This window comes from Gavia stellata, chromosome 21 (assembly GCF_030936135.1).
Source record: "Gavia stellata isolate bGavSte3 chromosome 21, bGavSte3.hap2, whole genome shotgun sequence".
Taxonomy (NCBI): domain Eukaryota; kingdom Metazoa; phylum Chordata; class Aves; order Gaviiformes; family Gaviidae; genus Gavia; species Gavia stellata.
This window is the reverse complement of record NC_082614.1, coordinates 16,593,052-16,605,830: the sequence shown is the minus strand read 5'-3', so window position 1 is coordinate 16,605,830 and position 12,779 is coordinate 16,593,052. Positions and strand designations below refer to the sequence as shown.

The 12,779-nt window shown below is 45.7% G+C and overlaps 1 protein-coding gene across 2 annotated transcripts in view; it reads left to right on the top strand.

Annotated features, from left to right (window-relative positions):
• Positions 1-7,964: 7,964 nt before the first annotated feature.
• PITPNB (phosphatidylinositol transfer protein beta) overlaps positions 7,965-12,779 on the top strand; it is a 35,284-nt gene continuing 30,469 nt past the window's right edge. For both annotated transcript variants that reach the window (XM_059827636.1, XM_059827637.1), the window contains exons 1-3: positions 7,965-7,985; positions 10,805-10,835; positions 11,747-11,892. In XM_059827636.1, the coding sequence (XP_059683619.1) occupies positions 7,966-7,985; positions 10,805-10,835; positions 11,747-11,892 (197 nt within the window). In that variant the 5' untranslated portion in view covers position 7,965. The remainder of the gene's footprint in view (positions 7,986-10,804; positions 10,836-11,746; positions 11,893-12,779) is intronic.

The following is a 12,779-nucleotide window of genomic DNA, read 5'->3' as shown; positions in this document are numbered from 1 at the left end:
CAGAAAGAACTAAATCGGGGCAGGGGGATGGTTCTTCTGTTGTTGTTTTTTAAGGGGGGGGGGGGGGAGGGCGGGGCAGCATTAGGAACAGGGAAGGGTTCAGAAGTAGAGGAAGTTCAGTATTTGGGAAATTGGTGTTATATAAATATGGAAGGTAAGTGTCACTAGAACAAGTCCTTTGGGAAATGTGTTCCCGTTGACTTGACACAGGGCACTTCCGTTGGCTTAATGAGAGCCATGAAGATGCATGCTTGCTCATGGCTGGGAGATACTTCACACACCTTGTGCCTCACTCCTCCACCCCTTGAATGAGAAACCACCCCTTTGTGAGGAAAAAAGAGTTTTATCAGGTTTGCCCAATATGTGGAGAAATTCAGGAAATGAAAATAACATGTTTTCCATTTGATATTAGAATTCCTTCTGTGGAGTTTAAATGCATTTGTCGTTGTTGTATTTGTGCATGGTACAAGTGACAACACTGCTTAATACAGTGAGCAATAAGAATTAGGTATTATCCACCTTCACATTAAACCTGCCACATGCCACCATTCTCCAAGGCCGTAGAATATATTTTAGTTTGGTTTTGCCCAGTACGTTTTACTGTGTGAGATTACAGATTTTTTTATTGACTGTCTTTAAGTCCAACTAAATGGGAACAGTAAACAATCTCTCTGATCAAAATCCAGTTTAATTTGATTTTGTTGGTTAGCCTGTACTCTGGCCTGGTACTGATTTTCCTTCTTTTTAATCATACTTTACTTAAACAAGGAAAAAGCATTGAAGGGGTGCTACACCCACATATATCACTCTAGGCCATATTTTCTTTCATTAGGTCAAACTTGTTCTGTGAACATCTCTTTCAAGTTGCGGGATAGATCCAGGTGCACAGAAATATCTGTGAATCTGTTAAGAAACACGGGTTATTTCAGGCTAGATAGTAATAATGGGTTTGAGCGGTTTCAGGTTCATTGCATTGCCATGCTGTCCACAAAGGCTGCAAATGTGTGTGGAAAACTTGGCCCCTCGGTTGCAGAACTCCTTCAAAAGAGCATTGAAGATGGTAACTCAGAGAGGACTGTCAGCAAAGACTCTTCCAAGCCAGCAGCCCTTTAGCACTTGCTCTCCTTGTATGCAGTGTTAGCCATGTTTGGCCTATATGGACTTTCTTTGTAAATTAAAACTCTGTTTCCAGACAGCATTAAACTTTTTATATTATGAAATTTACCATGTAAAAAGATTTTCATATTTTTATTGAAACTGCTAAGGCATTTGGCCTTCTTTCTTTGTGATTTCAGTGTCTATTAAAGCATGACTTCTCTCAGTACTTCAGTCTCTTGATCTAGGATGATGTTGGGGAAGAATTTGTTAGCACACTGCTCTCTGTCCTGGCACCCAGCTGTCTTGGCTTCCGAGAAGCAAAGAAGTCATGCGTAAATCTGCATTCTGTGGTGAAGTATGACTAACATACAGCAGCTGTCCTCAGCTTCCCCTGTGGAAGTGAGGGGTCATTGAGAACTTCCTCCTCTTTTTGTGGCAGAATGTAGTGTTCCTGTTACAAATGATGATTGGAAATTGCTTTTCCTTTTCCTAGCAGGTGGTGAGAGCGTCAATATTTGCTCGCTGCCTGTCTTGTTGTAGTTGGCAGCAAAAGGACACGTAGGGTTGGAAGGAGCTTCAAGGATCGCCCAGTCCCATCCCTTCACTGTGGAAGAACCAAGTGCTGAAGGTATGCTATATTTTCCCCATACCAATGCCAGTTGGAACTTGCTGACTTAAATCTTCCTTCTGCCCCCATGTGAAAGGTGCACTTGTGCTTAGGGGAGGCATTGGTGACCAGATGAAACTAAACAGAATTTGACTTTTTTATGGTCTCGGAAATTTCCATTGACACCTGTCTCCCAGTTGCGTTAAATGCAGCCTCTGGCCATGTTGACAGAACACGCCAACCATATCCTTGGTCATAACACAGCAGGCTTTTACTGGCGTGCAGTCCCTACCCTCCAAATCTTTGATCTGCTGAGAATGAGATGATCTGAACCATGTAAATGACTGCAGTCTTCCTGGCATTAACTCTTTTGTAAGGGACCTTTCCTGGAATGCGTGTGAAGTAGCTGATTCTCTGTATTTGAAGGCATGGATGGTGCAGCCCCCAACAAAGGTTTTATAGGTGGCTGCTTCAGCTTAGTTGTGCTCTTACGATTACCTACAACGTGGTGACACATCCAGTGTAAATCAGTAGGCAGCTGGTGTGGATGCCTTAGCTTCTCCTGACATTGTTACTAAGAATCTGCCACTGTATCTCAGACATGCAAGAAAGTCCTGTTCCTTTCAGAGACATGCTTCTAGAACAGCAAGTGTGGGGAGAAGTCAGTTCAGCACTGCAAAAATGAGGGGAGTTGTCTTAAAGCCTGACCTTGAACGTTTTTGTGTTGAATACTTAATACACAAATACATATCAGGTACAGGCTGGAGCATTTTGTGAGTGTCGATATGCACATGCGTACTGTGGATTGACGTACACTAGCAGTAGTGTATACCTGCATATGCCCTTTCCTCATCCTTGTACCAGATGCACAGAGCATGCCATGCAGCTCTGCTGATCTCAGCTCCCAGCTGGAGGCAGCATTTGCTTCTCACTGAGAACGGTTGTGGTCTTCCTTGCAAGCACTCCAGCTCTAGTTCTGTCATAATACTTTCCCCAGCTGGCCTCGCTTTCTCGTTATTTTTTTATGTACTCTCCAAAGAGAAGAACTTAACTTTTTATCCCTGTCAGCCTTCTTCTATTACATGATGACATCATTTGCATGTGGTTTTATTGGTAAATGACTGTGGCTGGTATTTCAGTGGCCTCCAAGAAAGCTGTTCCACAGGCAACTGCAGCAATTGCCACTTGTACAAACCAGAAGCATACAGGGGATTGCATTCTTCTTAGCAAGTCTCTCCCATGTCCTCTTGAGAAGCCCTTGGAGAGGGACGTTTGTTTTCCAGTGGCTGGCAGCAATCTTTGAGAAGCATCCGTCACAAACATCTTTTGTTCTCTTGGATAGTCCTCAGGCTTCCGGTGCTTTGTGGCTCAGAGAGAGCTGGTGGCAGAGCACATGCATTGCTACTCCTGCATGTGGCCAGAACATGCAGGTATACCTAAAGGATACTCTGAGGTGCAAGGGGAGAAAGGCCTACTCTTAGGGTTAGGCATGTGGGCACCCACTCTGCACAGGAGCTGGCAGATCAGATGGGATAACTCCAGTCACTTGGAAATGTCAGGGCTCAGGTATGCTGACCTCACCTACACTGTTCTCGAATCACACGGCAATACAACCTGTGTGCTGAAGTGCACAACTTTGATCTTTTAGCATAAAAGAGTGTTCAAATATTAAAAAACATGTTCTCATTTTCAGTTCGTTATATGGAAATGTTTGCCGTGGATACAAATCCCTCTTCTGTCACAGAAGGAGGAATAGAGGCTTGGGAACTCGAAGGGAGTAGTTTTGTTTCAGAGAACCAGTGACATCTCCTGCATTGGCAGCACAGCGCTGCAGCTTCTGCCTTCTCACCCCACAGGACGGGTGCAGCTAATTGTCCTGCTGCAGTTGGTGGGAAGGTGTCAGAGCAAAGGCAAAGCCTGCACTACAGCACAGTGCTGGAGACCAGAAGAGGGTCGGAGACCAGAAGAGGGTCAAAGGAACTTCAGAAGCAGGCAGGTTCCCAAGGTCCCTTAAAAGTCATGCACAGACCTAGAGCAGTCTCCTAGGGACTCTACACAGACACGAAGTTAGGGATAGCACAGACCTGCCCAGGGACCCAGCTCGTGGTGTGATGGACCATGGCCCAATGTGCCTCCAGCAGGTCCCTTTGCAGAGTTCCTGAAACAGTGCTCACATGTTTTAATGCTATCATCCCATTTCACGTGCATGCAAACCTGTGTTCAGGCAGCAGGACGTCTCAGCAGGCTCAACCTCTGACAAAAGCCAGGAGCCACTGATGTGCAACTACACTGACAGTGTTCCCTACGCAAGACAAGCGTAGGCTGGAGAACTCCCATGAAGAACAGCTTGCTGGGGAGGCATCCCCTTCATGAGCAGAGACCGTGGTGAAACTGTATGGGCTGTTCTGAAGTGGTTTGTCTGTATGCACAGTCTGGAATCAGCAGGATGCAGCTACTCAGATGATACTATCGTGTGTGGTATAATGTAGATATAAACAAAGAGAATAAGGGTTTTAGGGAGAGCACACATTGCAGCTGGCTGAGTAAACAAAAGACAAATGTTGTCCATATGGGGAAAGAGCAGCAGCAGGGGACTGCACTCAGGCAGGATTTCGAAAAACCAAATAAAGGAAAATACTGAATGCTTGAGAACTTCAGGAAGCAGACACTTGAAGCCCCACCACTGTGCCCTGGCACAGCCCTTTGTAATTTCTTTGCCTCATAGACTAAGCCAGTGCAGGCATAAGTCTGAGCGGCAGTTTCCATAGCATCCGTCTTTCACATTGCAAGAGTCTTGAATGAAAGTATGTTTTCATAGGCAGAGCCTACTGAGGATTTTCTTTAAAGCCATTTATCTGTAGGAGGGTTGTTTGGCAACATTTAGTTTTCCTATCTGTGAATTTCTGCTCTCCTTTACTCTAGTGGAGTTGATGTGTAAATCTTCATAAGTTCTAGCTACTGGCAAACAGAAGCTGGGGAAGATGGCTTCTCAAGGGAAAGGGTAGGCAAGGGTGAGCCTGGAAGTAGGGTCGGGAGTTGCTTCTGGGGAAAAGGATGCAATTCAGAAACATGGGAACACAGGCATTGTGCTGAGACTGATGCTCAAACAGGAGACAGCAATTCAACAAGGTGCGAAAATCTGCCTTAGCCAGTTTTGGACACCAGTAGTTATCCCACTGAAGAGTTAAAATGCAGTAGCTACCCATAAATTAAAATTGTGCATTTAAGCTTCCTATGGGTTGACAGCTGACACAAATCTCCATTTAAAATAACACCTTTCTCTTGTCAGCAATAGGGCACCGTTATTCACAATGAAAATCTCTGCAGGTGTAAATGCTATGAACTGTTCCACAGCCAGACATATTTCCATTTTTTGAGGAGAAATCATTTCCCTTCTGCAGTGCCAAACTGCAAAGTTTCACCTTCCCCTTTGTCAGATCTTGAAATGATGTGGGTTTTTTTTTCTTTCCAGTTTACCTAGTCTTACATTGGTTGAGCATTTCCAACAGTTATAAAGCAAAAGTGGCTAGTCTGCATAGCTATGAAGAAAAATCTGAAAAAAAAAAAAAGAAAGCTAATGCTCAGAAACTAGAAAGCAAATAAATATAATTAGAATGCATTACTTTAAATAAATTCTGTGGTTTTACCTGAATGATGATGATTGAGCACCCCGAAATGGAAATATTGTTACCCAGCTGCTTTGTTCTTAGGGCATCTTTTTGCCACAGGATAAACTTTAATCACTATGGAAACAACAGTAAAGCCAAATACAACATACAGAAGCAACTTGGGGAAACTTGACCCGTGTTGTCCTTTCTACACCCTGTGTTGGAAAGCCAGGTGTATTCCAGTGGTTTAGCAGCAGCTTTGAGAGTAAGCAGGGCTGGGTCCTCGTTCCAGGGATAAGGTCTCTCTGCAAGGCATAGTCCTGGGTTTTCTTAAATTCTGCTGTGCTTCAGCTTGGAATAGCCAAGTTATAACCAGTTTTTATCATTTGCTCCTCATTCCAGGTCTCTAAGCTTCACCATTCATGTATATTTATAAAAACTTTAGTTGGTTTATCTTCATCAGTCAGTGGCACCTGTTTTGTCCTCTCTGTCTCCTTCATATTCCTGTTTTCGCTTTGGAATTCAATCCTGAGAGACTCCTACATAAAGATTTGTTGCTACTTGAGAAAACTCTGCATATTACCCTTTTTGGATTAAATGCCTAGAGTAAAGGTTTAGTTATCTTGCTCCCCCCCCCCCCCCCCAAGTTTTTCTATTGACCCCACTCTGCTGTTTGATTGTTGTATTAATAGAAATGTGTTGGAGGAAAAGGGAGCTGGGAGCTTTGATGCTCTTTCACCCTATAGTCAAAGTGTGTCCCATCCCTCTGCCCCCCAACCAGGTACCTCAGTAAAACTCATCTCCTGCCACACAGTCATAAATTGAGTAGAGTCAGCTGCCCAATGTAGAGGGACTTGGCACCAGCACCCCCCTGAGATTCGAAGGCAATTTCACTCCTCAGGGACTAGTGTTTCAGGTTCTTTACAGGCTCAAGAAGCTTCAATGGATATTCTACTTTTGGGGCTGATTTCAGCCTTCTTTCAATGCCCCTGAGGTCTAAAACTTGAAGGCTCTTTCCGTTTTTTTATTTTTAATGAAAGCTGATGGTCTGATGTCACCAGCAGGTCTGTGGGACCAGAGGGTGCAGGTGGATCTGAGCCCAGTAATGACTGAGTCGTGTTCTGTGTTCTACGTAAGTCAGTTCCTTGATTAATTTCTGGTGTCCTTGTTATCTGTGAATGTGATAAAGGATAAAAGAAATTCTCTCACAAGAGGGCAGCATGGGACACAGTAATCATGGCTCCTTGTGTTACACCCTGTACTGAAACAGTGAAAGTGTCTTTCCCTTTGTGGAGGCACTAGCAATTCTGTTACTAATTTATTGTGTTTTCATTTGTGTGGCAGAACAGGGGCAGGCCAGAGGTTCTGTAACAGCAATGCGCAAGAAAAGGATTTTGCCTGCAACACATTGCATAAGGAAATTTTAGCTTCCCCCCCCCAAAAAAAAAAAAAAAAAAAATCTGGTAGCATTACTTGGCAGAGGAGGTGCCAGGCAACAAAAGAAGGATCGTGCTGGCAGTGTAAATGTAGACAGTGGCGTTGGCCGGTCAGCAATGGCGTTAAAAATGGAGGAGCTGCACATAGTACTGTGGGTGAACAGAGATGTACGGCGCAAGGGGTGGGCAGCGTCTGTGGACCACGTAGCTGCCATCTGGCCTCCCTCCTGTCCCGTGTTTCCACTGGGAAAAAAAATTAGATGACTCAGCATTTCAAGTTCTCATTTCCCCGATGCTGGGCTTCTTTGCTGGGAGCAATTTCACTTGAACAGCACTTTCCTTCTGTTAGTCTACTGGGACAGAACGGCAAAGGCAATGACACCTCCCTGTGAGAATCTGGAGAAATGGGGTTTAGCACAGCGAGCCGTTTTTAAGTGTTCGCCGGGGCTGTGTGAAACGGCTTTCTCTCGCCGGTGTAGTCAGCGTGACCAAAACGGGATCTCAATTAGCAGCTTCATTTTTTATAGGCCTGCAGGTTTACAAGCGTTCCCAGCGGCGCAGCAGCTCGTTAAGCCGCTCCAGCCCGTACACCGGCCGCGCGCAGCTGCCACGGCCCCGCTCCTCGGCTTCCACAGGGCGGGTACTGGCGGGGGCGCCCAGCAGGTACGGCGGGTGCCGTGGCCCTGCTCCTCCGAGCGAGGGCCCCTCCCGCCGGCCGCGCCAGCGCGGACACCGGCCTGGTCGGGACACCGCTGCCGCGGCGGGGCTGCGCGGGTGACGCCGGCACCGGCCCGCTCGCGCAGGGGCCTTGCCCGCCCTTCTTGGCAGCGGGGCCCGGGGCCCGCTCAGCCCCGCCCCGTCCTCGCTGCAGCACTTCCGGGCGCGGGGAGCGGTGAGTGATGACGTCGCGGCGCCGGCACGCGAGGCGAGGGCGGTACTGGGACCGGGCAGGGCTGGCAGCGCGCCCTGATTGGCTGTCGACGGGTAAGGTGGGGCGCTCGCGGGAGCTGAGCACCGTCAGATTGGTGGCGACCTGCGCAGGCGCGCCGCGCAGCATGCGACGGTGCGCTCGGGTCAGCAGCGGGCGCGGGGACGCACGGCGTGGCGGGATTGGGCGCACCGGCCCTTGGGGGCGGGGCCTCCTCCGGAAGCGCGCAGTGCAGCATGGGCAGGCGGTGCCGGTCGCGCGTGCGTAGTGCGGGCCTGCGAGGGGAAGATGGTGCTGATCAAGGAATTGTGAGTCGGGGGTGGCGGTGGGGCCGGGGCCGGGGCCCGCGCGGCCTGACCCGGACTGGACGGACCGGCACAGCGGCCGCTTCCCGCGCCCATTCCTGCCGGGCCCGGTCGCGCAGGCGCCGCCGGGTGGGGCAGGGCCCGCTCCGGCGCGCGCCCCGCTGGGCCTCCCTTGGCTCCGCTGCGCTGGGCGCCGTCAGCGCCCGCCCCGCCGCCTCGGCCGAGCCGCGGGGCCTCGGCTTCTCCCTTCTTATGGGCGGGCCCCGGTGCGGGACTTCAAGGGACCGCAGTGTGTGGCAGCCGAGCGGGGGCGGCGCGCGCGCCCCGGGCCGCCGTGACCATCCGGGCCGGGATGCTGCCGCCACCTCCCCGCCGCGGGGCTCATGGAGCGGCTCGGTGGGGGACTGGGAGCGGTGCCGGCCCGGGACGCGGGTCTGCTTTGTGCTTCACTGCCGCTTCCACGTCCCGTGCCTTCAGCCTTAAGTAGCTGCTTGACACTTCACACACACCTGAGTGTGCTTGCATTAGAGGTGATCTTGACCGGTAATCCCTGCCCCGGAGCGAGTGAGTTGTGTCCCCGCATGATGAGTTTCTCAAACTCATTCCCTTGGGGTTAATGTTTTACCAAGGTGATGATGTCGATGTCCCTGCAAGCTGACAGACGTTGCAGGAGTGCTCTATCTTGGGTGCTTTTGAATCGGGACCCCGTTCTGCTTAGTAAATGAACTCAAGCAGCAGTGGTGACAGTCCTGAAGTGGTGTCAGTGTCCTTCATTGCTCTGCAGTTATCTGTTCTGGCGGTGCCAGGAACTCCATGTCGTTGGGTAGATCTTTCCCCTAAGGTCTTCTGCCAGCAAACCACCAGCTGGATTGTTCTCCCCCACACACCTTTGGCTTTAAGTTACCTCGAAGTCTAGTAACATGTAGCCTTTGCTGCGGTAGTAAAGGTGATGCGTAGGTTCAAAACAATAGATAGTAGCGAATGTGTTTTTTAGGTTCCGAACAGGCTTTCAAGGATACTTAAAAGATTTACCTAAACTTCAGAGAGTAGGTGCAGATGGACAGGATTGAGGTACTGATGCTGTATCCAGTAGTGTGGCATGCAGAACCAAGTGTCCTGCTTTTCTTGAGTTTTAGCAAGAGCTTGCACCAGTCCTCGTAGGAGAAGCTGCCTGTCTGTCTTGTATTTCCCACAAGATGATGGTGGGCTGTGTACTTATTTGTAAGTTCTCATCAATTTCTTTGCTACTCAGCTCTTTTGAATTATTGCATTGTTTGCCTGTCATCATTCTTAAGTTCAAAAAAAACCCTTTTCCTTACAATTCTTTCCTTTAATTCCTCACCTTTCCTTGTATCTGTACATTTGCTGTGTTTTCCTGATTATACTCCTATTTTGTCCTGTTAAAGACTAAAGCTGGAGTTGCCCAAAAATCTCCTATGCTGCCTTGCAAACCACAAATGCATTCTCTCTAGGTATTGAGTCAGCATCTGCTAATGCCAAGACAGGTGTCTTCTCTCTCTATTGGTCTTGCTAGCCAGCTTTAAAAACAATTTAAGGACTTTTTTGTCAGGTAAAATCAGATATAACGGGGCTCCTTGTGGGAATTCTATTTTGACTGCCATTTGGTCATTCTGTGTTTGGATGCAAGCTCTGCTTTCAGCCTGATGCTTGCCAACATTCGAGGCTGATTATGTTTTTCTCAGTTTCTCTCTGAAGGTTTCACAGTTTTAAATAAAATTGTTTTAGCGAGGCACATAGTAGACTAAAATAGAAAAATCTTTATTCAGTAAGGGATAAAGAAAAAGTTGCATGGAAATTGCAAGACTGAATTTGATCCATAGGGGTGATAGTTTTTGTCTTCTCAAGGCTGCTGCATTTTCTGCCGTGTAGGGGGGATGCAGAACACTCAAGCTGCTGAAGTAATTTTCATAGTAATACCTAAGCAAAAACATATCAAACTCACTGTTCACAAAGCACAGACACAGCAGCAGGTAGCAAGAGTTGAATCAGCTAATTATAACTTTCTTCCTCTCTAGACTAGTGGACAGACTTAATTTATATTCACGCTTTCAGGAGGATTGTGTCGTATTGAATCTTAACAGTTGTAAGGTTTTCAGTAAAAGAGGTAACATCACTTAAAAGCCTTAGGAACAATGTAGTTGTTCTATGATGTTGTTTTGCGACGATAATAATTTGCATCATCTTTGTCCATTTTATTATGTAAGGTGAGACTGAAAAAGACTGTCTGTGCAGTGTACTGTTGCTGTGAAAAATCACCTTCTGCATCCCCTGATATTGCTGTTTACAGTGTATTGTATTGTTTGCCTAAAACACTCTTGCTTCTGCCACTTAAATGGGATATGAGCTGTGATTGTTTTTTAAATGATTCATAGCTGCTGTAATTGTCAAAATTCATTTGTAGGCTCTGAGGGCCTGCGCATTTGTCCTCCTTTTAAATTGTACAGACAGGACTGTTTACCGTGTAACACATGAAAAAAGCTCACTCCTCAAAGTTTAAACAAATTCAGCACAATACAGAGTTATGGCAGAACTGGAAGTAGATCCTAGATTTCCTGGCTCTTCTCTGCAGCTTCTAACATTCTTAACCCTTTTTTTTTTCCTTTTGTAACATATCTGTCATTGAATTTTGCTTGGGTTTGTTGCATTATATCCATTGGGCTTACTGTCACAGAGCAAAGGAAAACTTGAATTGACTCATTTTGATGCTTTCTTCTTGAATGTCTTTGTTACAGTTTATATCTGTTATTTGCAGATGAAGCCTAATTATTAATTCTGTTGAATTTGCTCTTTTCCTCTTTCAGCCGAGTGGTTTTACCTTGCTCAGTGCAAGAGGTATGTCCTCATCTTACCTGCATTTGTTTTGGGGTGATGGGTGGGAAGATGTTAGTGTCTTACCCAAATCTGACTAGCCTGGATCTAAATGTTTTTTGTGCTGTGCGCCCACCAGTCTGCCACACAAGTAAGTTACCACATGTGTAAGCCACCAGTCAAGCAGAGTTAACCTCTTGCAGATCAGTGAATTTCAAAGGAGGCAAATGCCTGCAGGCAAAGAACCTTTAGTTGTTTCTGAGCCACTCCAAGGCTTACAAGCAAGAAAAGAAAGTTGTGTAATTCTGCACTGCAGCAGAATTTCCCTGCTGATCAAGGCATTGAGTGACTCCAAGCCTTTTTCTAAAGGCAAAGGTAAGAATCATCTTCCAAGATCTGAAGCCAGCAATTTAAATGGCACTGAGATACATTTAAATGAAAGTCAAAGTAGGATGCCTGAACATGCTTCTGAGGGAAAACATTATGTTTGCTTTCTTCTACAGTTTGCATTTTATGGGTCCTGTGAGAGCAGTATCTAGTCGGTTAAAAGTATGAATTTGGGAGGCTTAGGCTGGAAAATGAATCATTTCAAAATCTTGTAAACTAAAAATTATATTTGTTTTATACAATTAAGAACAACGCGTGTATTTTGCTTTTAGGATGAGAAAATTGAAGAATAACATATTTAGTATGCTATACCAAAGTTTTGCATTAATGTGAAACAAGCTGAATGTAGATCTGGTGCTTGTGAACTACAGATAAATTTTGCCAGCAGGTTGTCATATTTTACTAAATATCTTTTATATGGTGTATTTTACTTTCCTGATAATTTTGTTTGTACTACCAAATTTTCACTGGAAACAGCTAAATTTTTTTATGCATTACAAGTTTTGGCTAACTTCAATATTGAAATTTTACTTCTCTTAACTTTTCAGTATCAAGTTGGGCAACTTTATTCTGTGGCAGAAGCTAGCAAAAATGAAACAGGAGGTGGTGAAGGAATTCAAGTCTTAAAAAATGAGCCTTATGAAAAGGATGGTGAGAAGGGGCAATATACTCACAAAATCTATCATTTAAAGAGGTGAGAAAAACATTGATGCTTATTATGGTCACTTGGTGTTGAGCGAGAAATGTTTAAAAGTGAGGGCAGCCTTCCATTGTTTACTATTCTGGGGTACGTACTTGTGGTTTTCTACCACTCTGTAATTTGCTGAATTGTGCATGAATGCTCTGGTGAGTGGGAAAACGTGAAATACAGTGGATTTCAAATCTGTGGGATGGAGTAATGGAGAACCATGCAAAATGTCTGATCTGTGAATAGGCAAATGTGTCTCTAAATAGAAGTAATCTGAATTTTTAGTATATAGCGGAAATGATGGGTTGGTATCACAGATGCTTTGCTGGGTAACCCAAAGGACAGAAATGTTGATATAGAAGGTCAGAGAAAATGAGAATGGTTATTGCGTTATAAAGGAAGAATGTTTTTATATGATCTGGTATTTAAGGAGTTCTTATTGTGTGAATGCTCTTTAAAAACACTCTAAAGGGCATCGCACAAGTTCTTGTGGTGTGGTAGGGTAATGTTGTTCTGGGAGAGAATGAGTAAGATAAAAAATATTTTCAGAAGTTACATGCATTGCAGAGTGGGTAAAACCTAGGTTATTTGGAAAACTGACCCAGATGGGATCTGAACCTCTAGGGATTAACAGTTGATTCTACTCCAGCGGGCTGCAGTACCGTAAAGGCAGCCATGTTGTTAGAATTTGTAATACATTGTCAAGTTGTGAGGATTAGTATTCCAAATGTTTATAATTGGGGAAAAAAGATCTAAAAAGTTGAAAAACTGAATACGTTTGCAGTTGGCTGCAGTTTTCCTCTTCAGGCATGGTTGAAATAGTTGAATGGTCTTCCATACAGGCTGCAGGCCAGCCAAGTTACAGGCTTGCTTACTGATGAACCTGCAGTTTT